The following is a 26533-nucleotide window of genomic DNA, read 5'->3' as shown; positions in this document are numbered from 1 at the left end:
GACTGAGCTCCAGCCCGGGCCGCGACACTGATGCAGGGAAACCGGCTGGGGAGAAATATATAGGCTGCTCGATTGCACTGCTAAGTGACAGGCCGGCCGGCCACTGGCAGCGGCAGCGGGTCGCTTGGGGCGGTGGCGTCCAATGGCTAGCGGGGACTGGGGCGGGAACTAGCGAGGGGGGGGGGGGGGGCGGGCCCTGGCGAGGGCGGGGCGCGCGGCCGGCGGCGGCGGAGGCGGCTCCAGCAGCGTCGCCGGCGGCCGCGGCAGAAGCGCCCTGGCCCGCGGCAGGTGAGGAGCGCGGGGTTCTGGGCTGGGGCGGACAAGCTGGCTGCGGCGGGGTCCGCGGAGGACCCACCTGCTGGCAGCCGAGCCGGTGCGTCCCGAGGCCGGCGCGTCCCGAGGCCTCGGAACCGGGCGCGGGCCGGGCGCCCTCCGCGCATCGTCGCCGCCGCAGCAACCCCTCTGTTCCGCTCTCGCTCAGGGTGGCCGGCGTAGAGCCTCGTGCGGCCCCGGAGCTCCGGGACTTCGTCGTGGGGGAAAGTGCAGTGGAGTGTGCGCGTGCAGCGGGGACAAGAGTTGCGGGCAGGACCCCTCGGCGGGAGGGCTGGTGGTGGCGCCGCCGCGGGGCAGGTAGGGCGGGGGCCGCTTGCCAGTAGGGGACTAAGATGTGCCTGAGGTACCAGGGAAGCTTGCCCCCGCCTCCTCCGAGGCCTGGGTTTCCTCCGTCACAAGGAAGCCGCGAGTTGGACCCCCTCCACGTCCCCCGTCCGTCCCCAGGTGGGGTCTCGGATCTCTCCAGGTGTGCCAGGTGATATCTAGAAGGCATGGCGTTAAGTGATGGCAGTGGTACGCTTCCCGCGCCCGCTTTTATTTCCCGAAGCCTTGCGATCCCTGAAGCGCGTTCATGGCTCACATTCGGAATTAGGAAATAGCAGTACGTTACTACGTTATCTTCTTCGTGCCTGCCATCTATTTTGCTGTTGTGCTTTTGCTGCCCGACAAATTATTTGATAAAAGATAAAGAATGACACAGTTGTTCACTTGCATGCAAAATTCTAAATTTAGAATCAAGTAACACCCGTTTTGTGGTTCAGGCTCCTTTCTCTTCCGAAAGCTTTAAAGAATAGTTTTACTAACAGGTTATGGTGACATAGGTTTCTTTAACCCCCTAAGTGTAAATCCAGAGAGAGACTAGACGATGAAATTATGTAAGCTGGGTAAAAGAAGTATTTATGCGCTGTAAGTGGAAAAGACATGAGTTTTTCATAATTGTGGATTATAAAGTTGTGCAGGCTTACGTCATGGTGCTCATTGATCCGGGGTGTCATGAATCGTGCCTTTTATTCTTTCAGGCACCTCTGTTTTGTCTGTGGGATGCTGGTTAAGGAATATGCCAAATGTTAAGCAAAGTGTTCTCAGCCATGGAACATATGGGATATTTCAGAGAACACTTTAAAAACTTAATTCTTACATTACTGGGCTTTTTTTTTTTTTCTTTTTAAGATGCAAGATTCTTAAATCTGTTAACAAAACAGATTTCTCATTCTGAGGTCTAGAGTTGAATGTTCCATTCATCTTTGGGAGGATAAAGGCATAGTGAGTGGGGACGGTAGCTATTACCTTTTTGCTTAAAGATTGACCTGTGTTAAGTGATAGCCTGGGACAGTCTTAAGGTAAGGGCGATATTTAAATGTTCACATATGTGGCTGCCGATACAAATGTAGGTCACCTGTGTCTAATGAGCCAGCCCCGCAGCTGCCTAGGGTGTTTTAAGGGCATGTGGCTTGTTCTGCTTGCTCCCCTCTGGAGATTTCATTCACTTGTGCTTCCCGATGAAGCTTAGTTTGGAAACCCTGATTTAAAATGTATAGCTGCATTCCTGTGGAGTAGAATGCTCTTGGGTTTTTTTTTTTTTTTTTTTTTTTGTGAGATGTCAGAACGTATTAGTAGAATTCTTTCTAAGTGTCATCTCCCAACGAGAGTTTACTAACTTCTTAGGTCCAGTATTCAATATTCCATGTGCTTTCTAGGTGTTATGGGTGGTTTATAGTATACTTTGGTGTTAGAATTTATTTTGTCTCCATGCATTTATACATTTACATAGGCTTAATTTGTATTTAATAAAAAATTGGGGGGAGTAGGGGGGGGGGCAATGTATTTCGAGATAGGGTTTCCCTGTGTAGCCTTGGCTGTCCTGGAACTCACTCTGTAGATCAGGCTGGCCTCGAGCTCAGAGAGCAGCCTGCCTCTGCCTCCCGAGTGTCGCCACTGCCTAGCTTAATGAAAACTTTTAAACTATCTTTTTTTTTTTTAATGATAGTTTAGACATGATATTGCATGACTCTGCTTCCTGATTTATGTCAACTGGATATTTATTGTAATTAACAGCTTCCCCCCCCCCCCCAGAACAAAATTCTTTCTGAAGCAAAATATGGCTGCATTATTTATGGACAGAAAGTGCAAAACAAGTTTGTATGATGTCATACCAGGCTTCAAATTCCAAGTTATACAGTTTACTGAGATACTGCCCCTGTTTTCATCATCAGAACTCATTTCTGAGTGTTTATTGAGTTAATAGATCAGGTACTTTGTGGATTTTAAAATTATAAGATTTTTTTTTGGGGGGGGTCCATGAGGATTTTGATTGTAAGTAGTCGACATGGTTGTGGGTGTGATAAAGTTAGGTTAACCAGGGGAGATCAATCAATTTGGGTAACTTGGAGAACCTCTTTGGAACACCCCGTGGTCAGGAGGCGATGCAGTGGAATTCGGTGCTTCTAGAATGTTACATGGGAGTTAGAGCTACTAGCCAGAGAGACTAACAGGCGTGCTTTGTGGGAGACTCAGGAGTGAGGGATTAGCCAAAGGCTACAGGAAGTGGGAAATTTGTTTATAGTTGCATGTGTGGACTGTGAGATTTTCGGTGCATTTTGGGACTTATCCCATAACAGACTTGTGTTACCTATAGACTAGAAAACATTTATAAAACATTCTGCATTTTCTGGGGAGCCAAATAAACACCCGGAAAATGTCTCCAGTTTCGTTTGAGCTGTAGAGCATCCTGTAGCAGCTTCTCTACTCAGCTGTGGTGTGAATGGTCAATCTGTGGGACAAAAAGTGGCAGATCATTTGAATTTAGCTGGGTGGTGGTGGCGGCTGGGCGCACACCTTCAATCCCAGCACTCAGGAGGCAGAGGCAGGCAGGGCTCTATGAGATGTAGGCCAGCCTGATCTACAGAGTGAGTTCCAGGATAGCCAGAGCTACACAGAGAAACCCTGTTTCCATAAACAAACAAACAAACAAACAAAACCCCAAACAAAACAACAACAGCAGCAAAAAAACCCCTTGAACTTAGAAGTTATTTAAAATGGGATTTCTCATGGGGTTTATTGCCCTGTGTGTAAAGTGGGGTTTGTGTTGCTTGCCCTGTAAGGATTTAGTGAAGGTTGACTACTCCATGTAATGGGCCCAGAATGAAGGAAGAAGCCGGCGAAGTACAGTGGCAGTCATCACCGTCTGTCTTGGTCATTTATTCCTGTGGTCTTTCTTGGCTAGTGGAGATTCCTTGCTGTGCTGAGAAATAGCTGAGGTGGTAGTTTGTGAACCGCCTGCAAAGGACTGCTTTAATCAGGCATGCCCTTCCACTGGGAGATTTGTCTCGGGTTCCTTAGTTGTTTTTGGAGGTGCATTAGCTCATCCCACCAGAGGGTCCTGTAGTGCATCCCCAAGAACATTTCGTGGTGCTAACCCCGTTGATGCCACTAGAAACCAACGCACATCTCAGGTGACTTGACATGCCCCTCGGGGATGAAGCCAGTTATGTGTAGAATGGACAGTGCAGTGACTGGCTGCATTTGTGGGCTTGTTTTTCTTTTTGATAGAGTTGGTATTTATTGAAAACCTATCTTGTGCTGGGCATTATGCTTAAGTATGTTTAACAACCTCATTTCTTTTCAGTTCTTCAGAAATTTAGTTAGATAAGTAGTGATCTTCCCAATTTCCCAAGTGGAAGCAACGTGATGGGATGGGCCGTTGCTGGGAGGGTGTGGGCTGGATTGCCACCTCTTCTGAATGCATAAGTATTTTCATCTTTCCCTCTAAACCTTAAGATGAGGATATGTACTCGGGAGGCAGAGGCAGACGGGTCTCGGAGTTCGAGGCCAGCTGGTCTACACAGCAAGTTCCAGGACTGAAAGAGCTACACAGAGAAACTGTCTCTATACCTGCCCCCCCCACTCCAAGATGGGGATAAATAACATGGATAACTGCAAATTTTTTGTGATTTGTAATAATATGGGGAGTCAGGACTGGTTGCTTTATTTATTTCATGGATGAAAGTTGGAAATTCAGATGAAAAGAGTCACTCTGTATGCCTGGGAGTTGGGGGATGGGGTGTGTGGGGTGCATGTAAGTAATGTCAGAGCTGGATCTGGGATCCTGGTCTTTTGACTTTTTCAAATCATTCTAGTCATACATACATTCTCCTGTTTGTATTTTGTAGTCATTGCTTGTTATTATGCAGCAGGTAGTAACTGGCTGTTAAGAGGTCTCTCTGGCAATCTGTGAACACCACTTCTCCCTTTAAATGAGTAACCATAATTTTTTTGGTCTGTCTTTCCCACAGACAGAACCAGCTGGGAGGGAATACAGTTGGAAGCCTTTTTTTTCCTTGGAGGGAAAAGACCCGCACAACTGTGCTATAAGAAAAGCGGAATTTTTATATGGGGGTGGTCTGCGCACGTACAGTCTAGCCTTGACGGCAGTCTGCTGCTAATGCTGAATGCTACACGAAGAAACCTCTGCTTTGCATGGCTTAGCAAGTTTTCCTTTCTCTTCTCTACCTGACAGGAAGAAGAAGAAAAAGAAGAAAAAGAAGCAGCCCTCAGCCTATGAAGACCGCGAAGACGCTCGGGACTCGCAGTGCCCGCCGCCGCTGCCACTGCCTTTGCTGGTTGCCTGACCCCGTCTGCCCGACATCTGGCATGAACCTTGCTCCTCGGTGGCTGTGTCTGGACTAGAGCCAGGCATTCTGGATTCCGTGGGCTTGCTCGCCGTCGCCAGCGTGTGAACCAGTGGGATGGTGAAATGAGATGAGGCTCCGCAATGGAACTGTGGCCACGGTGTTAGCTTTTGTCACCTCCTTCCTTACCCTGTCCTGGTACACCACCTGGCAAAATGGGAAAGGTAAGGAGGGGGGGGGGGCTGTCCCTGGGATGGCGGCGGGTGAGAGTGGCCCGCGCCAAAGTGGTGAAGCCGAGTGGAAATGCTCCAGTGAATTAGCCTGAGCCTCCGTGTTGCGTTCTCTCTCCCCGGAGCTTCTTTTGATGCAAAAATGAAGCCGTGTTCTTGGACAGAGAGCACAGACTTCTGAATTCCGGCCGGCGAGTTTTTGATGTCTTACAATCACACTCTGGGAAGTCAAGTGGAATAACGAAGACTTTCTTGCCCTTTTAAAAAACGAGTTATCACTGATGTTTAGTACTCTTTGGTGTATTGGGTATTGTATACAACACTTATAAGGGCCTTCAAGAAACATCCATCCTAGTTAAGACCCTGACTTGGTGCTGTGTAGTTAATGATTTAAACTGCATGCCTTGACAGATTGCTTCTTTGTATTTAAGTAGTATTTAAGAAGGCATTGAGAAGAAATTCTGATTGGAATATTAAGAGTTTCGTAGATTATAATTGTGTTTAGACTCTAGAGCTGTTACCTGTTGACTAGAATTTTGTCAAGGGGTGACAATTTTTTTTTTCTCTCTGACAATTGATGTAAGAAATTTTGAGGGTAGGGAGGTCGAAAGTGTTGGGCCGGCTACGTATTTGTTAGAGTTGTCTTTATCACCTAGGGGACCTGAAAGCTTCTGTTGTTGACTTTGTCCTGCTGGCCTGAGCAGACAGTTGAAAAAGACTGCTTTATGACTGCTTTTTTTCCTCCTATACATTTGAATCTATAGACCTGTGTTAGTGATACATCTCTCTCTGGGTATGTACACAGTCGACTTGTAGCTGTGTGCGTCTGTTTGTGTGCAATAAGTAGATGGATGTGAGAAGCACAGGTTCATGCCGTGGGTGAGTCTGACACTGCTTTCCTACTTTTTGTTTTTCTCTGAGTTGGGTTCTAATTTAGGAAGCACTGGGGAAACTGAGGTGAAAAATTTGCTAAAGGCAAGTTCTTTGGGTATACTTTTTAGGTTTCAGCTTAAATTAAAAAAAAAACAAAACACTTCATTATTTATTTTTTGTATGTGTGCCACCGTGGGGTAATTGGGATGTCAGGGGGCTGCTTTCAGGAGTTGGCTCACTCCTTCCACCATGGGTTCAGGGTATTGAACTCAGGTCATTAGGTTTGCGGGCAAGCACCCTCATGCACTGAGCCCGCTCTGGCTTCGTTTCTGTTTATGATTGCACCTAATGAGAGGACTTAATTAGGAAGACTCTTGAGTCAAAGTGATGATTGTTTTTGACATAAATAAAACAAATGACTCACTGTTAAGAAAATTGACCATAACAAAAGTACTTTTTTTCCTTCTTCTCCTTATCGGGAAACTTACCTATTCAGAGAGTTGAGTAATACAGAAACTCAGCTCTTCCCACTGTGTCTTGTTTGAGAGTCCATCTGCTTTTGATGTCGTTGCTTAGGTAAAGGCATTAGCAGCATTATTAGTGTGTGTGTGTGTGTGTGTGTGTGTGTGTGTGTGTGTGTGTGTGTATTTGTATTTGTGTGTGTTTATAATAATCTTTAGCATGGAGAGGACCTGGGAAGGTAGAGGAGCCTTCACCATGCAGTACTGTGCACACAGTCAGTTCTCTAACTGTTGCTCTCTGAAGGGCTCTGCAGGCTTCCCATGCTGTCTTTCTGCTTTGTGTTTTGTGCAGGCACAGGGGTCAGCCCAGGCCTTCTGTTTGCTTGTGTAAAATCCCCTGTGTTGACTGCTATGGTTTATGTAACCATTCTAACTGTTGAGTATTGGATTCTTTCTAGAGAGTTCAGGCAGTGAGACAGCCTGGATTTTCCAGGGCAGACCAGATTCCACATATTCCATTTAGTATTTCCAGGAACCATGTGCTCTCATTTTTATTTTGAAAGTGTGAGTTCTAAAATCTTTACCACTGCTGGACTAACTGAAGCATATTTTTCCCTTCACTCTTGGTGAAGGAATGTGTACCCTTACATGTATCTGTATGTATGGTCCCTTATGTATACCTGTCCTGTGCCTAGCGATCTATTACAGGCCACAAAAATGGAGAGAAGACTCTCTGTGCCTTTGAGCAGGGACTGGCAGGAAGGATTATTGTCAACAAATAATTGTATCATCAGCTAGAGGTGATGTAGGCAATACCGGTGCTTGTCCTGTTCCGTATATATTAGTCACTTATTCCTCATATTCTCAGGGGCTTTACTGCCTCTTTTCTGTAGTTGGAGAAAGCAGAATGCTTGAGACATTTGTCAAGGCCATGCATTCATGTTATAGTAGAGTCTCGGGTGGGGCTTCTGCCCATAGCTGTAGGTCTGCTTCCCAGGAGAGTGGGGGCAGAGGCTCATGATTCTCCATGGTGCTTTATACAGTAGGTAGACTATTAAAGTCAGTCCAGGAAGTGGGGCATATCAGGTGCAGGGCTGAATTCTGAAATGGAATAGAGCATGCATGCTTTGTAATAAGGAGCTGCTTATTTTTGACAGGCACACGGGGTTCCAAGGCTGGCTCAAGCTGGCATTGGAAAACAGTGTACAGCTCCTTAGGCGGGGCTAGTTTGATATAGTCTGCATTCACTATTTGGACAAATCAGAGCTAGCTAGCCCATGAAATTGGCATAGGTTGAGGAAGCTGGGATTCAGGGCAGGGAGCCAGTTCAGCAGGGCATACTGGATTCCCACATAAAAATGAGAGAGAATTCCAGGTACGTAGAATGGTCAGGCTGGGAAAGCTGTAGGCGGGTATTGGGAGAATGGGACCAGAACAATTCAGTGTGTCACGTTCTGGTGAGTAGGATGCTATTGAACTTTCTCCATGGTCAAGCACAGTGCAGACACAGGAAAACCAAGTAAGCATCGTGAATCCCTGCAAGGGGGTGGGGGTGGGGATTCTGTGTCCGCATGCCTGACTCAGGGCCACATGTTCATCACGCCTCTAAGACACATTGTCTCCTTCAGCAAGAATGTGTATGGAAAAATTTAAAACAGCTTTATTGAGTTATAGTTTACATACTAAACAGTTCATCCATTACCTTGCTGGGGTGGGGTGCTGAGTGATGGAGGATTTGCCCAATATGCATGAGGCCATGGGTTCGAGTCCTGTACTCTTTAGCTCTCACGGTACCTCTCTTCCCTGCCATAGGCTATCGCTGATCTGCTTCTTGTCTGCAGATTTCCCCGATCATAACTTCTGCATGATGGAATTGTGTAATGTGTGGCCTTTTGTGACTGTCATCTTCTAGTTAGCATGCTTTCAAGGTCCAATTGTGATGTGGCATAGATCAACCCTTCATTTCTTTTTTCAGATGAATGGTGTGTGTGTGTGTGTGTGTGTGTGTGTGTGTGTGTGTGTGCATGTGCGTGCGCGCGCACCCCTCTGTACAGGCGCGTGTGTAGGGCAGAGGTTGCTGTCTGTATCTTCAGCTATTAATCTCCACCTGTTTTTTTTTAAATTTATTTTTATTTATGTGTCTCTGTGTGTATATGTGCACATGCATGCAGGTGCCTGTCAAGGCTGGAAGAGGACATTGGCTCCTTGGAAGCTGGAGTTAGAGGTGGCTGTGAGCCACCTCGCATGGGCGCCAGGAGTGTAATTCTGATTCTCTGGAAGTGCAGTAAAGCTCTCATACTCTTAACTACTGAGCCAGTCCTCTCTACCTTATTTCTTAAGTCAGGATCCTTCACTGAATCTGTTTTGGCATGACTGGCTGGCCAGCAAGTCTCAGGGATCCCCCTGTCTATTCACCTCCAATGCTGGAGGTTATGGGCACTATTACAATGCCTGGCTTTTATGTGGGTTTTGGGGAGCTTAGTTGGCTCCCCATGCTTACAGAGCAGGTACTTTACCCACTGAGTCACCTTATCAGTCTCTAACGATGTTCTTTATATGAATGTACCAGATCTGTGTTTTTCCATTGATGGATGTTCAGGTTGTCTGGACCTTTCGCCTCTTGGTGATAATGCTGTAAGCACTCATGAACTCACTTGTTTTGTGTTTTTATTTCCTTTCGGGGTGCTGTTGAGAAGCAGAATTGGCGAAATTGCTGGATCATGTGGTCACCCTAGTCACTCACTTAAGGAATGTCAGCTGTCCAAGTGGCTGAATCATTACACATCTTTTTAAAAAATTTTAATTTAAATTTTTAATTTTTGAGACAGGGTTTCTCTGTGTAGCCTTGGCTGTCCTGGAACTTGCTGTGTAGCCCAGGCTGGCCTCCGACTCAGAGATCTGCCTGCCACTGCCTCCTGAGTGCTGGGATTAAGCCTGACAACCATTATACATTGTTATTTCATTGTTTTATTATCTGGGTGTGTCTTTGAAGCTGTAGTCTGTCTCCTGAAGATAGCACGTTATTGGATTTTTTCATTTCAATCACTTTTTAATTTGCTGGTCTATTCATATCTAATGTTATTGTTGATGTGGTTAGATTTATTCTGTTTGTTTTTTTTCTTCCATATTTCATAGTTTCTTTTCCCTCTACTTTTCTCAAATTGGTTTTTTTCCTGTGTAGCCCTGGCTCTGTGTCAACAGTGCCTGGGTGTCAATAAAATTCTAACGGCATTTAAAATTATTTTATGATTTTTTTTCACTGTTTTAAGGTATTTTTCTTTTCTTTTTCCTTATTTTTTAAAATTTTTTATTTTATTTTATTTTATTTTTATTTTTTTGGTTTTTTGAGACATGGTTTCTCTGTGTAGCTTTGCACCTTTTCCTGGAACTTGCTTGGTAGTCCAGGCTGGCCTCAAACTCACAGAGATCCCCCGGGCTCTGCCTCCCCAGTGCTGGGATTAAAGGTGTGCACCACCACCACCCGGCATATTTTTTTTTTCTTTTTCTTTTGGTTTGTTTTAAGGTATTTTTTAATGGTCTTTTTAGCGTATCAAAATTAGCTTTAGACTTAATTATCCTAATTCCAATCCCATATAGAAATGTTACTTCTTGGCTGCTCGGATGGCTCAGGGAGTAAAGAGGCCTTGCCACACGAGCCTGGTGGGCTGAATTCAATCCCTGGAACCCGGATAAAGGTGGGAGGAGAGAGCCAACTCCACAAAGTTGTTCCCTGACCTCGACACATGTGCTCTCCCCCTATCATGCGCTCACATGTCCACAATTAAAGCTTAAGAAAGGCTCCTCCCTGACACCCCTGTTCCATTCCCCCTTTTTTCCCTGGTGTTATTGTTACTCCATTAATGTTCCAAACCCAACAACGTGCTGTACTTCTGGCCTCACAGCTGCCCTTATGGATTGTTATAATTATATTTTTACCATCTGTCTTTACCTCCTTGGCCCATGGAAGTTTTATGACCATTTACCTCCTTTGTGTCATTATTGGTAATTATTCATGCATTTCCCAACCTTACAGACTCAGCAATACATTATGTCTGTCTATTATGTTTATATGCTTAAATTAAAATCTGTTAACAAAAGAGAGAAAAACCAGATTTATAGTGTCTGTTATCATTGCATAATTACTCCGGCTCCTTGTGGGTGGTTTGAATTAGCCCTTGAGGTCACTTTTGTCAGACTGCAGGAGGATGCCCTCTGCCATTTCATGTAAGGTGGGTCAGCTAGTAATGGATTCTGCTTTGTTTATGTTGGGGTATTTTTATTTGACTTTCATTTTTAAACTATATATATATATATATATATATATATATATATATATATATTATTTTTTTAAATTAAGTGTGTGTGTGTGTGTGTGTGTGTGTGTGTGTGTGTGTGTGTGTCTCAAGTGTGGGTGCCCACGGAGGCTAGAAGAGGGCATCAGATCCCCTGGAACTGGAGTTAGACAGGTGGTTTTGAGCATCCTGACCTGGGTGCTGGGAACTGAACTCAAGTGCTTTGTAAGAGCACTATATGCACTTCCCTTATTCATTTATTTTTATTTTATGTGTATGAATGTTTGCCTGAATTTATGTCTGTGCACCATGTGCTTGCCTGGTGTCTGAGGCCAGAAGAGAGGGAGGGCATCAGAGCCTCTGAAATTGGATTATAGACATTTGTGAGTTGCCATGTTGGTGCTGGGAACCAAAGGCTGGCCCTCAGCAAGAGCGGCAAATGCTCTTAATCGCTCAGCCATCTCTCCAGCCCCTGGCTTTTGGTGCTGTTTTTGAATGCCTTCTGACTCTGTTACTGTGCTGAGGAAGCTGGCTATGGCTCTTATTGGAGCCCTCGGAGGCGATGCATCATTTTCTCCAGATGCTCCCTAGGTGGTTTTGGCTTCCCTTGCTAGCATTGTCACGTGGTATAAATTTGGAGTTTGTGTTTAACCCACTCAGAGTTTTTGATTGTTTGAGCTCCCTGGATATGTAGGCTGTTTTTCAATAACTTCAGTAAGTATTCAGCCTTGATGTGTTCAAGTATTTGTCTCCCTTTTCCTCTCCTCATGTTCCCATTGCACGTACCACAGTGTGACGTGTGGGGTCCCCTTCCTTGGTTCTGATCGTTGTTGTTGAGCTGACATCACCTGTGTTGAGCTGGCCCAAGTTTGGCTAATTCTTTATTCTGCTGCCTTGTGTCTACTCTTATATTGGGCTTCTCTACAGAAACTATATGTAGCAAATGTACATAGATGTACATACCCCCACCCCGAAACTCTCTAGTGAGTTCTTTTTCCCTCTTTATTTTACATATGAGATGTGCCAGTCAGCTTTCTGTCACTGAGAAAGTGCCTGAGAAAGCGAGCTTATAATAATTCATGGTTTCCGAGTTTGGGGGTCATGGCCATCTTTGTCCTGTTGCCTTCTCCAGGCTCGTGGTGGTGGAACTGTATGTCATCATGATGGAGAATGCAAAGACAAGACTGGAGCACGCTGCCACGTGCCCATACTCCCAGCCTTAGAGAAGCTGAAGCAGGAGGATCCCTGTGAGTTCAAGGCCTGACTGGACTGCACAGCATGACTCTGTCTCAAAAATCAAAACAAGCAAAACTCCTAAATCCCATCTCCCAACAAAGAGACAGGAGGGGCGTGGACCTAGCTTCCTCTCTCTAGACCCTGTCTCCTAAAGAGACCATTTCCCAATGGTACCACAGGCTAGGGACAAGGTTTCACTGTGTAGACCCTCAGGGGATATTTAAGATCCAAATTGTAGCCTAGGGAGATTTATTATAAGAATCGGCTCCTGGGGTAAGGACAGGAAGTCCTATGAGACACCTGCAAGTTGTCATCGATCAGGCAACTGGTGATATAATTTAGTCTGAGTCCAAATACCCAAGGAGAAGGTGAGCTGAAGGTATGTAAGCTCCTACCCCTGCCCAGGTCCGAAGGCCCTAGAACAAGGATCAGAATCTAGAGGCAGAATATTCGTGCTTAGAAAGAAACAGGTTGTTTGCCCTTTCTTTACGAACCTCACTTCTCCACCCAGAGAGATCAACAAATTGGGCAGTGTCTGACCACACTGGTCAGAATGCTCTCCTCAGTCTACCAGTTCACATGCTAATCTCTTCCAGGAACAGATGGACACACCAGAAATAATGTTTTCTCAGCTCTCTGGGCATCCTTTAACCCAGCCAAGTTGTTACATAAAATGGCCCAACATGAGGCTCTCTGGTGATTTTTTTTTTTTTACAAACCTCTCTTGCACTTTCAGCTCTAGTTTTGGTCTTAAATTTCTCTCTTTCGGTTGGGATTTGATATTTACCATAGTGTTGTCCTAACTGTTTTTGTTGTAATCTGAGGTGAATTTTCACTTTGTAGCTCTGGATGACCTGGAACTCCCTGTGTAGACCACACTAGCCTTAATTCAAGACCTGGCTGCCCCTGCCTCCCAATTAAAGGAAATTGAAGGTGTGTACAGTGTTGCACACTTATTTTATGTATATGGCTGTTCTGGCTGCATGTATCGTCTGTGTCCCACATGCATATCTGCAGTCCTACAGGCCAGAAGAGGGTGTTGGTTCACCTGGAGCTGCAGTTACAGATGGTTGTGAGCTGCCATGTGGGTGCTGGGAAATAGAGCTAGATCCTCTGGAAGAGCAGCTAGTGTCCCTAACTGCTGAGCCGTCTCTAGTCCCCTTTATTTCTTTAAGTCCGAGCAAACCTTGTAACCGTTCATCTGGTTACACTCACAGGCAGTTTCCCTGACTTGCTTTTTTCAGATGTATGGGCCTTCCCTGTTTCTTTTTTTCTTTTTTCTTTTTTCTTTTTTGATGGCTACTAGACATTTTAGATGAATATATTTTGCAGTTTTGGGTGCTGGTTTTCCCACCTTCACTGAGCTGCTACCCTGATTGGCCGGCCTCTGTTATTAAGGTCTTGCTCCCTCCTTCTGCAGACCTCTGGGAGGCACCATGGTTGCTCCACCTGCCCACATCACCCTGGTATGTTTCTCTAGGGCCCTCTTCCTTTCTCCTGGCTGATTGCTTTATTGTTTTCAGTGGAGCGTATTCTGGACTAATCAAATTATGGTTCCTCTGATAAAAGTAGTTTCTGGGGGTCAGGTTGGCCACTTGACCTTAAGAGAGCTCCCAGCTGCCCATTGCTTCACTTGAAAATCCCCATCAGGCCCAGGAGAAAATATCCAGCCTTGTAGAGACAGATGTTAGGGGACATCTTGTGAACATCAACGCTCTCCCACTTATTAACAAAAACAGTCAACCTTTTTAAAAAGATTTAATTTATGTGTATGTGTGCCTGTGCCTGTGTATAAGTATGTCATGTGAGGGCAGTGTCTGTGTAGGACGGAAAAGAATGTCAGGTCCCCTGGAGCTGGAGCTACAGGCAGATGTGAGTTGCCTGGTATTGTCAAGTGACCTGAGCCTCAACCATCTCTCCAGCCCCTCAATTAAAGTTTTATTCTGTGCGTTTGTATGTATGTGTGTATGCATGTTATCGTATAAGCAGGTGTGTGTGTGTGTGTGTGCATACACACATGCAGGTCAGAGGCCAATGTTAGGTATTGTACCTTGGAAACTAGTCCTTTTTTTGAGACAGAGTCTGTCCGTGGCCTGGCACTTGCCTGGTAGAATAGCGACCCCAGGGATTCTCTCTCTCTGCATCCCCAGTGCGCTTCCTGGAGCTTGAACTCTGGCTCTCGTGTTCCCAGGACAAGTGCTTTACTGACTGAGCTATCTCCTCAGCCCCTGGATTATTTTTTTTCTCCTCCTCCTCCTCCTTCTCTTGTTTTTTTGTTTTTGTTTTTGTTTTTGTTTTTGTTTTTGTTTTTTAAGACAGGGTTTCTCTGTGTAGTTTTGGTGCCTGTCCTGGATCTCACTCTGTAGACCAGGCTGGCCTCAAACTCACAGAGATCCTCCTGGCTCTGCCTCCCCGAGTGCTGGGATTAAAGGCGTGAGCCACCGCCGCCCAGCTCATTTTTCTTTTTAGACTAAAGAAAGCTGAGCAGGAGAAAAGGAAATGCTACAGGCAATCCTGAGATTTGTAGTACATACACCGTTGATCAATTCTCTTAGGTCTGTTGTAGTCTTCTATATGCTGGGCACTGTCAGGATCTGGGACTAACTGGTGAGTGCGGCAGACAAAAGTTCCCACTCTGCTGGGGGAGGGGCGCAGTAGAGAAAGTAAATACGTTAAACAGTAAGCAACTTGCTTTAAAACATTTTTAGCACAAAATGCTTTTATATTTACAATAAATTTATAAAACCTAGTCCACAGAGTTCCTTTGTACCTTTCCTTGGTGTCACCTGCCATTATCACCAACTTATAGGGCACATTTTTACCCTTTTATATATTTATTTAGCGTGTGTGTGTGTGTGTGTGTGTGTGTGTGTGTGTGTGTGTATGTATGTATGTATATGTGTGTATGTGTGTATATGATGCACATGTGGAGGTCAGGGACTACTTGCTGACATTGGCTCTCTCCTGCACGTGTGTTCTAGGAATTGAACTCGGGTTGGTAGGTCCCCCAGCACGAGTCTTTATCCACTAAACCATCAAGTTGGCCCTCGAACACAGTTTTCTAAACCATAAAATCAACTGACACTGTACACTTGGGCAGTTATTTAAGAGACTGTGCCTTCCTTTGCCCTTGTCTGAGGACCTTTCCTGATTAGGCAGAGGAAATAAAGTTTGGCCAGATGCCCACAAGACTAGTGTGTTGTATCAGCACAAGGCAGGTGTTATGGCTTTCCCTGCCTTGGGAACAAGTCTTTCGACATTTTACCTGAAATTGCTGAACCTAAAAAGGAAAGAAAGAAAAAAGAAAAAAAAAGAAGAAAAAAAAGAAAAGAAAAAGGAAAAAAAAATTGCTGAACCTTTTTCATGGTCCTCCTCAGAAGGACCCGAGTCGTCTTTGGAGTCCTGGGGTTAAAGGCGTGTGTTATCACACCAGTTTCATTTCGTACAGTTTGCATTTAGCCTTCCGGCCTGCCTTTCCCATGTTTGCAGAATGCGGTCTGCTCTCTTCCATGGACCGATGAGAAGGCAAACATGAGGAAAACGCTGAACCAGACCCCTGAAGGGAAGGCTAGAGATAGGTCTGAAGGATGAGTGTTGGAAGGTGGCCGCTCACTCACACATGCTTGGGGGTGTGGCTGGATGTCTGAGATAGCTTGTGGTGCGTCCACACAGCCCCTTCCCATGAGCCTGGGAAGGCTTCTTACTAGACACGGCCTCTGAGTTGTTCTGCACAGAGGAAGAAGTAAGAGAGAAGGCTTACTGCCATGCAGAGATGCTGGGTGGAACCAGTGTGTCCACATGGTAGAAGACTGACTGGTGGCAAGTGTGGCCCAGCGCAGCAGAGGACCATCTACACAACTGCAAGTGACCTGGGCAGGCAGAAGATCATGGGGCCTAGAAGCTTCTGTTAGCTCGGAGAGCAGGTGTGAGCAGGCAGTACTGCGGGAGTTTGTGACTGCAGGTGTCCTTATCTTATCTGGCCTACATTTTACTTCCTGTAAATGTTCTGTCTCTTGACACAGTAGGGTGCACAGCGCCGCGCACCTGTGTGTGTGTGTGTGTGTGTGTGTGTGTGTGTGTGTGTGTGTGTCTATCTTATACACACACACACACACACACACACACACACACACACACACACGGGACTGATGCTAAGGTGGCACTTTTCTATGAATATGCACTGGTCTTCCTTCTTTTATACATACAGATACAACTCCGTGTTCTGAATTTAAAGCCCTCCCACAGTCACGCAAAACGAACACAGACGCAACAAAACCTGCCATCCAGCTTATATTTAAACTTAAAGCTATCAGTGCAATGGACTTCATTCTTTTTTAAATTTAAAGGTTTTTAAATTATGTATGTGCTTGTGTGTCTGGGTGGGCACATGTCCATGAATTCAGGAGGCCGAAAAGGACAGTAGAGGCCGTGGCATCTAGACTTGTAGGTGGTTTTGAGTTGCCAGTGGCTGCTAGAAACCAAAGCTGGCCCTTTGTAAGAGCCGTAGATGAGCTTTTAACTTCTGAGCCCTCTCTCAGGCTGTCCTGAACTTACCGTGTTAGCCACACTGGCCTTGGGCTTGTGTTCCTCTTCCTGTCTCAGCCTCCTGGGGGCTAGGATGACAGGCTCCAGCCACCACATGCAGCACTTTTTTCTTTTATTTCTTAAACCTTCCTAAGGTTTGACTATGATTATTATTTTTATACCTTTGGGGGCTTACTAGGCAGTAACAAAAAGGGGAGTGTCTCTGAGACCACCATGCTCTCTGCTCAAACAGGGTTGGGGAGTCACTGAAGCTGAGACATATTTATCACCTCTCAAGTAATTCTCACCTGGATTATCTATCAGCGTAGTTTGGCACCTAAAAGTCCTTAAAGACCAGAGTGTCAAAGGCTTTGACACTGTTGAGGGATAGTGGACACTTTTAAGAGATAGTCTAGAGAGAGGCATTGAGGACATGCTCCAAAGGGGACTGTAGGACCCTGGCCAGTTTCCCCTTTTTACACCTTCAATTTCTGCCCAACATGCTACTTTGTGTGCCCCAGGCCCAAAGCAACAGGCTAATCAACCATGGACCAAGAAACCTTGAAAATTGAGTCTAAACAAACGTTTCCTTTTTATATGTTAATTATCTCAGGTGGGCTTTGAGGTCTCTTTTGCTCAAGCTTCCCTCTGTGTGACAGTCAGTTGACTTCCTGTTGCCTGCAAGATGTAGGACTCTCAGCTCCAGCAGGTCTCCCTACACATGCCATGCTCCCTGTCATGGTGATAATGGACGGAACCTCTAAAACTATAAGAGAGCCACCCCAATTAAATGTTTTTCTTCTAAGTGTCCTGGTGTCTCTTCACAGCAGTAAAAACCCTCACTAAGACAGAAGTTGGTATTGGGGACTGGGGTGTTGTGAGAGGCCTGATCGTGCATTTGTTTGGAGGAATTTGGATTTGGGTACTGTGGGTTTGGAAAGCAGTGGAATGCTTTTAAGCACTGCTTAATGGTCCATACTAGTAGGAGCTTGGAAGACAGTGGTGCTGAGTTATTTGAACTCTGGGGGACTCACTCAAGAGGTTTCAGAGAGGAATTTTAGTATATTGCCTAGAGATTGTTCTTGTGATAGTTTGGTAGAGGAAGTGGCTGCCTTTTTTCCTTTTGGCAGTAGAGTCTGCCTGAGGCTTAAAGTGAATGGATTAATTCCATTGGCAGAAGACATCTTAAAATAGCTTAGTATAAACTCTATTGTGTGGTTTTTAGTGGTGACTCTAATGATAATTTATGATGAAAAGGAGCTAGCTGAGCAGGGTAAATCACAAAATTAATATTTTGAGGAGAAAAAGAGCACCAGGAAGTGGAATAGAGCTAAACTCTGTGTTCAAGGAGATGAACAGACTAAGAAATGGAATAAAGGGAGTGGTGACCCCAGGGCAAAATCCCACCCAGCTAAGTTTCCAACTTGTGAAAAGGAATCAAACATTTAGAGCCAGATGCAATGGCGCATGCCTTTAGTCCTAGCACTGGGAAGGCAGAGGCTGGAGGATCTCTTGAGTTTGAGACCATCCTGGTCCAAAGAGGACAGCCAAGCTTAGGCAGTGAAGGAAAACAGAAAGCTGGTGAAGATGTAATTGAATGAGAGGGTCATGTTCCAGCCCCAGCAAGAAACAGAACTTGGCAGCTTTGGCCATATGGTTCTGGATTTAGAGTTAAGGATAGAAAAAAGGAGTTATGGAATAAAGGCCAGGCGTGTGTCAGGGATGTCCCTGATGGAGGCCTAGTAGAGAGGCCACTGCATGAAGCTGTGAAGCTGAAGCCTGGATTGCCTTGGAGAACCCAAGATGTTAGAGAGGCCAGAGCTGTGAGATACCTGCCGAGGAGAGCTGATAACAGAGAGTGGAACCAGCCCACGAGAAAGAAAGTGTATTGAAGTCAACAAAGCTGAAAGGAATTGGAAATCTGAAGAACATTTTGACATCAGACATGAAGATGTAGAGTTAGGAGTTTACTCAGCTGGTTTTTGGTCTTGCTTTGGTCTGGTATTTCCTTACTGTGCTCCCTTTCCTATGTTTTGGAATGCCAGTATATGTTGGAAGTATGTGATCTGCTTTTTGCTTTTGATTTTACAGGGAATTGCACCTAAGAGATTGTCATGTGTCTCAGAAGAGACTTTGGACTGTAAAACAAGTTTGAGACTGCTGTAGACTACGGGGACTTTTGAAGTTGGACTAAATGTACTTTTTGCATTTTGATATGGCTGTAAGCCTTTGGGGGACAGGGAGTAGAATATGGTGGTTTGAAAGAAAATATCCCCAAAGGGAGTGTCACTATTAGGAGGTGTGGCCTTGTTGGAGGAAGTGTGTCTCTGTGGGGGTGGGCTCTGAGGTCTCTTTTGCTCAAGCTTCCTTCAGTGTGACAGTTGACTTTCTGTTGTCTACAAGATGTAACGCACTCTGCTCCCGCACCATGTCTGCCTGCATGCCGCCATGCTCCCTGTCATGATGGTAATGGACGACTGTAAGCAAGCCACCCCAATCATGGTGGCTCTTCACAGCAATAAATACCCTAACTAAGACAGGCTGACACCAGTCCTCTTTTATTTTCTTCTCTTCTTAGGCATCTGCATCCCGTGGTACCCGCTGCACATAAAGGTTTTAGTTCTTTCCATGGTGGTTTTTTATCCCCTTGGACACAGACTTTTCTCCTCTTGCTACTACCACCTTGACCTAATAGACAGTAGAAACTTAGCTCCTGTTTTGAGACTCTTCTCATTGGAAAGCTGCCTGGAATTTTCTTCTGAGATAAGGGGATCTTCACCATTGTAGGCTGGGTATTGGTAGATTCTCTTTTTCTTCTTTAAGACAGGGTCTTCTGTAGCCGGGGCTGGCCTGAGACTTGTGTAACCAAGGGCTGGCCCTTGAACTTTGATCCTTTGGCTTCCACTGCTTGAGGCTAGGATCACAGGTGTATGCCTCCACACCTGGCTTATGTGGTGTTGGGAATGGAGCCAGGCCCTCGTGCGCTCTCGGCAAGCACTCCACCTGCTGAACTAGGTAGCAGCCAAGGGCATTCGTTCCTTTTCAGCTGGTTTGTGAGTCTTCTGCAGTGTCTTTGTTTCTCTGACCTCCTTGTATTTCCTCCTTCCAGAACAGGGGCCTTGCAGTTTCCTGTTCCCTCCCATTTTTGATATTCACAAATAGATACAGATTCTAATCTGTATTTATAAGCTTATTCTTTTTCATAGCACTCTTCTAAAGATTTATTTATTTATTTGTTATGTATATAGAAGAGGGCACCAGATCTCATTACAGATGGTTGTGAACCACCATGTGGTTCCTGGGAATTGAACTCAGGACCTCTGGAAGAGCACTTGGTGCTTTTAACCTCTGAGCCATTTCTCCAGCCCATAAGCTTATTTTTATATGCTCATTAGAGGAAAGAAGTACCCAGGTATATGGATAATCCTTTTATTCAAATTTAACAAAGCACCTTGGCCTCTGTGTCTCTAACACCTGCCCAGGTGTTCTTGAAAGTAACTAAGCCTACTCATCCTGTTTTGCAGCTTCCAGGGTGTCCCACTGCTGTTTTCTGCCCAGAAGGTGTGGACTAGGGTGGACATAGCTCTTCTGTAGGAATTATCTGGAAAATCAGGATTTGGGTGTTCATGAGACTTAGCATTGTTCTCCTGAGGGGTCCTTGACAGGCTTCTGTTTAACCAGCCACCTCTTTTGTGTGTGTGTGTGTATGTGTGTGTGTGTGTGTGTGTGTGTGTGTGTGTGTGTGTGTGTGTGTCTGTTTGTCTCTCTCTCTCTCTCTCTCTCTTTCTCTCTCTCCACCTTTAAGATGAGGTTGTACTCACCCTGAAGGCTTGTTCTGCTTCAGTGAGCCCCCAGCTCCATGAAGAGCTGCCAGGCCGACTAAGGTTTTATGAGGAACCCGGGCAACCTGGAATGTGTGATTTAGAGGACTGGAAAAGCTAGGTGGGACATGAGTTCACCAACTTGTTTTCTTCTCCTCCACAGGGTGGCAAGCTGCAAGTGGCCAGCTGTCACCTGAACTCACTTCGTACTGGCATGCTTCTGTGTAGAGAAATTTCTGTTGCCTTCTTGGTTGTTATTTCAAAGCAAACCCCACCCCCACCCCCAGCTCACATCCCTAAGAAAATTTGTATACAAAGAGGAACTGAATGCTCCAGGAATTGTCCCAGTCCTCAGCTGGATTTCTAGGCTTCACTTCCTCTTTGTGATGTTCTTCCAGTTGAAGATAGTTAAGCTGGAGAACTTCAGATTTGTGTGTAAGAGTTCATGTTTTTGTTGACACTCGTAGTTTGAATTTTATCTCAGGATTTCTCTCTTTAACCCTATAGCTAGACCTCCAGTCTCATCTGTGTGTGTGTTTGTGTGTGTGTGTGTGTGTGTGTGTGTGTGTGTGTGTGTGTGTGTGTGTGTTCTTGTAGATAGATGCAATATTGCATCCTTATTGAGATTAGAGGTCAATATCAATTGTCTTCATCGTTTGTATTCCACCTTATTTCTTATTTATTTTTAATTGTGTATATGCGTGGATGCTGATGTGTGTGTGGGTATGTGCACACTAGTGCAGTGTCCATAGTGGCCAGAAGAAGGCATTGGATCCCTTTGAGCTGGATTACAGGTAGTTATGAACCACCTGATCTGGTTCCAGGAACTAACTGTACTTGAGTCCTCTAGAAGAACAGTCCGTGCTTCTGTTCACTGACCCATCTCTCTAGCCTCCACCTTATTACTCAGGATAGGGTTTCTCATGAAACCTCTAGTACATTCCTTGGGAGCTCCAGGGAATCTTCCTGTCAAACTTAGGAAACCTCACTAATCGTGTAAGTGTCCTCTTGTCACAGCCTCTTGACAGCTGTGCATGTTGTACCTTTGGTATCTGGTTCCCAGGGGAGACATCATGGGCTTGGCTTATAAGATGGTCTGTTGCAGAGTTGACGAAGGTAAACCCAGGCAGTGCAGAACATTCAGAGGCTGTGGAGGGTGTGGCTGTGTGTTAGGGAATCTGTAACTTTGACCAGTTTATCAGAGAGGCTCACACTGAATGTCAGGAATGTCATGAAATGTGTGGCATCTTGAACCTCACACAGATAGTTCACTTTTTCTACTAAGTCATAGAGGTCAGAGAAGAACAGACCCGGGCTTTCTGTCTGTATGTACGTGATAGTAACACTTAACACCCAATATCAGACCCTGTATTACTCTTTGCCTCTGCCTGCCGGCACCCATATTGTATTCACCATTTTCAAAGTTTAGATACACTTAGCTGTGTCTGGTATATAGTATTGTTAGAGTGTTTTTGTTCAGTTCATGCTGTTCACCTCATGATCATTTAGTTACCTGACTATAGATAACTTTTAGTGGCTGTTAATCCCTCTACAATGAGTCATCACATATAATTTATTATCACAGTACTTGAGAGTAAAGGGACGTTATTAACCACTGACCTGGGGTGCCAGTTGTAAGCTGGAGCTATTCTGTGCTGACTAGTGTTAATTGTCAACCTGACAGATTCCATAGTCCCCCAGGAGATGGACCTCTAGGTATTCCTGTGGGAATTATCTCTATGGTGTTAACTGAGGTAGGAAGAACCGTCCACTGTGGGTGGCACCATTCCCTGGCTGGGGGGCCAGATGGAGTATGTAAGTGGAGAAAGGGGACTGAGCAGCAGCATGAATGCATTCCTTGTTCTTTGCTTCCTCATTGTGGATGTGATACTCTGCTTCAAGCTCCTGCTGTTGAACTGCAGCCTTGAACTGTGAGCCGGAACATATCATTCTTTCTTCCTTAAGTTGCTTTTGTTAGAGTTTTTTTTTTTTTTTTTTTCATTGTCGTGACAGGAAAGTGTTAAATTAAGAGTTGAACTAAGTTGGTCTTGAGATATGGAACCATTACTGTGATAAATCATTGCTGTGATTCTCAGGCCCTTGGGAATAGCTTGAAGAAATAATGTTGGGAATAGTTTGAGGAAATAATGTGAAAGAGTTTAAAACTTCGAGCTAGAAAAAGCTTTGAATGCTGTTAGCCAACTTTATGGTGGGATTATGGGCCCATTATTGTGGGATCTTGGAAGACAAGAATTCTGGGAGAAACTATGATAGTTCATGCGGCGTTAGAGAACAAGGATTCTTATCCAGAAGTGGGATGGGGGGCTATTTGTGTGTTATTTTGATTAAGAATTTGACTCCGTTCTGCATATGTCTAGAGGGGTTGAGTTTGAGGAATTAATTTGTTTGGACAAGGGAGTGCCAAGACAAGACAGTTCTGTTAGGTGTTGTAGAGATCAGCATTGCTGAAGAGAAACCTTCTCACTGCACTGGGTCCGTAAGGGTTCTGAGTACAAAATGCCAGGCAGCACTGGTTTCAGCTTGTGAAAATGCCAACTTATATGAATGGAAAACACCTTACCTGAGAGTGTGGCCAGGGCTGGGGAGAGCTTCCCTGCCCCTTGAAAGCACATGCCTAGGAGAATGTTTCCCATGGTCAGAGAGCATGGATGCTGATGAAGCTGTGGCCGGTGAGATCAGGCTACTTTGAGCATCAACAGTCTTCTCAAGGGAAATGAACTTTGCTCCCTCTGCCCTGATGGGACCCAGGGTCAAGGTAGCCTGGGTTTCCTTATTTGAAACTAGAGTTAAAAGTCAAGTTCTCAGCGGGATAGTGTCTTTCTGTGCCTCTGCTGCTGTTGCTGCCAATGCTGCTGTACCACCTGTAGCCTCCAGAAGCTACTCTGCTGAACTGTAGTGGAGTAACTAAACAATGGCTTTCATTGAAACTACTGGGATAATCTGGTCTTGGGGAAAGTTTACTTACGGGACGTTAGTGGGTTATTAGCACAGTGCACCCTGATTTTCTCTCTCTTCAGCTTGGTTAATTCACCCACTCATCTAGCACTTACTCAGAGTATGCCGGGTGCTGGGACACTAGGTCCTGGTGGTGGAGTACTAAGCAAGATAGGTGATATCCTCATTGTCACGGAGCCTGCTCGTGGGAATGGTGAAGGGGAGCGGCTTACACAGTAACAGCTGAGGAGCTAACTTTCAGGTAGAAATGGCTACTGGCAGTAAAGCAGTAATGTGGTGGAGAATGAGGTGGGAGGAAGGGATATTTGGAAGCGGGGATGGTCAGAAAGCCTCTGAGAAGGCAGGCCTATCTTGGAAGGCTGGTGACAGGGTGAGGAGGGACTGAAGTGGTGGAGTAGCATGTAGGACTGAGCGCACTGCATCGAGAGGGCAAGCAGCGAGGAAGCCTTAGTGAGGTCAGGAAAGCCAGGAAACCAAGGCAGAGAGGGAGGTCTTCAGAGAAGAGTGCTGTTGTGAGGGAGGCTGCTGAGGAGGCTGCTGAGGAGGCTGCTGAGGATGCGTGAGATGGAGGCCGAGCAGTTGTACTTAGAGCCCAGAGTTTCCCAATCTCTGCTCTCAGAGCCCATCTTCATCTTCTAAGTTCTCAGTACCGTTGAGTATCCAATATCAGCCTCACATCAATGGCCACCTTTGCTCTTGATGTAACCATGTCTAGAACATTCTTTCCCTACCCTTGTCTTCCACTGCCTTACCTGTTTGCCAGGTTCTGCCTTAAAGGTCTCAGCATTCCTGTGATGCCTGGCTGTCCCTGTGACACCTGTGCCCTGTGACCTCTGCCCTGAGAGCAGATCTGTGGACCCTGTGTAGAAATTCTGTCACCTTTTTGTTGAGATTCCCCCGAAGTAGGTATGTGCTACCTCCCTGCCCTCTTTCTCCTTGTGTTCTCAGTGGCCCGGACTTCTATGAGCCTTGCTTTCCCATGATTGCTTTCTTCTGGCACCACTGGTAACAGATCTGGACAGGACATCTGGATCCTACAGTAAAAGCCTGCTGTTGTTGGCTGTTTGTCTGTTGAATGTTTTTAAAATCAATCAATCAATCAATCAATCAATCAATCTCTCTGTTTCCCTCTGTCTGTCTGTCTGTCTGTCTGCCTATCTCTCTCTCTCTCTCTCTCTCTCTCTCTCTCTCTCTCTCTCTGTTAGTATGGGTACACACAAGCTACCATGTGGTCAGCAGACAACCTTAGGGGTGTGTCCTCATCTTCAACCTTGTTTTTGAGGACTTTTTTGTTTGCTGTTTCATAAGCCAGGCTAGCTACCCTGTGAGCTTCTGGGGATTTGCCCACTTCAACTTCACACCTCACTATAGGTGTGCTGGCTTTATTTTTATATCTGAACTTATATCCTCATATGTGTATGGCACGTGCATTATCCACAGAGCCATCTCCCCAGCTCCATGTTGTATGCTTTTAAAATTAAGCTCTCTCTGTGTGTATCATTTTAAATTATGTGTAGTGTCTGCCTGTTTGTGTGTAGTATGTGCATGTGTGTCCATCCAGGTGCCAGCACCTGGAGCTGGAGTTACAAACATTGTGAGCTTCCTGACCTGGGTGCTGTGACCTTGGGTCTTCTGGAAGAGCAGCAAGTGCTCTTAACCACTCAGTATCATATTTCCAGTATCAAGCTATATTGTTTTGGACATAGACTCTACTATGTAGCCCAAACTTGCTATGAACTCACAATCTTCGTCTATTAGTCTCCCAAGGGAACTGGGATTAAAGGCATGCACCAGCACACTTAGATGTCCTTTGACTGTTGAGAATTTGTGTGTTCACTGTCTTCTAGTGATTATTGAAATGAGTTCTGTAGTCATTGTATATGACCTATTTGTCCTTTAGAATCTTTTGTTCTTGTGCTGGGAATCAACCCAAGAGCCTTGTTCATGATGAACAATTGTGCTCTACCCCAGAACTACATCCCCAGCTCTAGAAATTCTAAAGTTTATTATTTCCTATTTATGTTCTTTCTTTTTTGTCCTTATTTTACTGAAATTTAGTATAATGAGTAGAAGTGACCAGAGTGTACATCCCTGCTTTGTTCCTAAGAGGTCTGGTGTGAATTAGATCTTTTAAAAGCTAAAGGTGTCTTTTATCATTTGAGGAACTGCTTTACATGGACCTAGGAAGTTCCTAGTTTGTCAATAGAGTATTTAAAAAAATCAGTATGCCAGGTTATATCATACTGTGTAATTGACTTCTGATATCCAATCAACCATGCATTCACTATTATCTGAGCCTAGATTGTGTGTGTGATAAGATAGTTACAAAGAACTCATTTTTTGTTTTACTAGTATTTCTGTATAGAGTAAGTTGGGAAGAACTAATGCCATGAAATACCTGATTATTTACATCTTTGTTTCAGCACAATTTTCTGTACCACGGCTGGCATGAGAAACATGAGACTAGGAAGCTGGGTTTGGCTCCACTTTTCTTGTGTTTGGAACCTTCTCTCAAGCTTTTTAGGTTTTATGGGGATATACATGGTCTTTCCCCACATTGGAATGCTATTTGCAGGTGGACTTTTCTGTCTAGACCACTGATCAGCTCTGTCCCACCAGCCAGTTCCCAAATAACCACACCGAGACTTATTATTAATTATAAATGCTTGGTTGATAGCTTAGGCTTGTTACTAACTCTTACAACTTATATTAACCCATATTTTTTTAAAATCTACATTCCACCACATTGCAGTACCTTTTTCAGCATGACATATTCATCTCCTGCTTCCTCTGTATCTGCTGGTGACACTGCCTTTCTTCTTCCCAGCCTTCTCTTAGTTTGGCATGCCCACAGCTATTGGCCAGTCAGCTCCTTATTAACAATAAAAGCAACACATCTTCACGGTGTGCAAAAGGATTATTCCACAGCAACATACTTGTGAGGTTTGTATCTATTTTTGTGTGTGTCTGTATGTAGATGTAAACAATGCCATCTTTTTAAAAGTCTGGTGGTTCCTTGCTGTCATACCAGAAGGCAATTGTCCCAGTTGCACAGCCTCCCTATGTCTGTAGAGTTTATTTATATATTCACCTATATCCAGCAGCCTTGTTCAGATTGTGTATTAGTTCCAGGAGATCTTGCTGCTGTCTTATTCTTTG

General features: G+C 45.1%; 1 protein-coding gene across 1 annotated transcript in view; it reads left to right on the top strand.

Annotated features, from left to right (window-relative positions):
- Window positions 1-224: 224 nt before the first annotated feature.
- Window positions 225-26533, top strand: part of Mgat4a (alpha-1,3-mannosyl-glycoprotein 4-beta-N-acetylglucosaminyltransferase A) — a 95170-nt gene continuing 68861 nt past the window's right edge. The window contains exons 1-2 of the mRNA XM_036168046.1: window positions 225-288; window positions 4850-5185. Coding sequence (XP_036023939.1) covers window positions 5092-5185 — 94 coding nt within the window. The 5' untranslated portion in view covers window positions 225-288; window positions 4850-5091. The remainder of the gene's footprint in view (window positions 289-4849; window positions 5186-26533) is intronic.

The sequence above is a fragment of the Onychomys torridus genome, chromosome 18 (assembly GCF_903995425.1).
Source record: "Onychomys torridus chromosome 18, mOncTor1.1, whole genome shotgun sequence".
NCBI lineage: Eukaryota > Metazoa > Chordata > Mammalia > Rodentia > Cricetidae > Onychomys > Onychomys torridus.
This window is presented reverse-complemented; position numbering and strand designations above follow the sequence as displayed.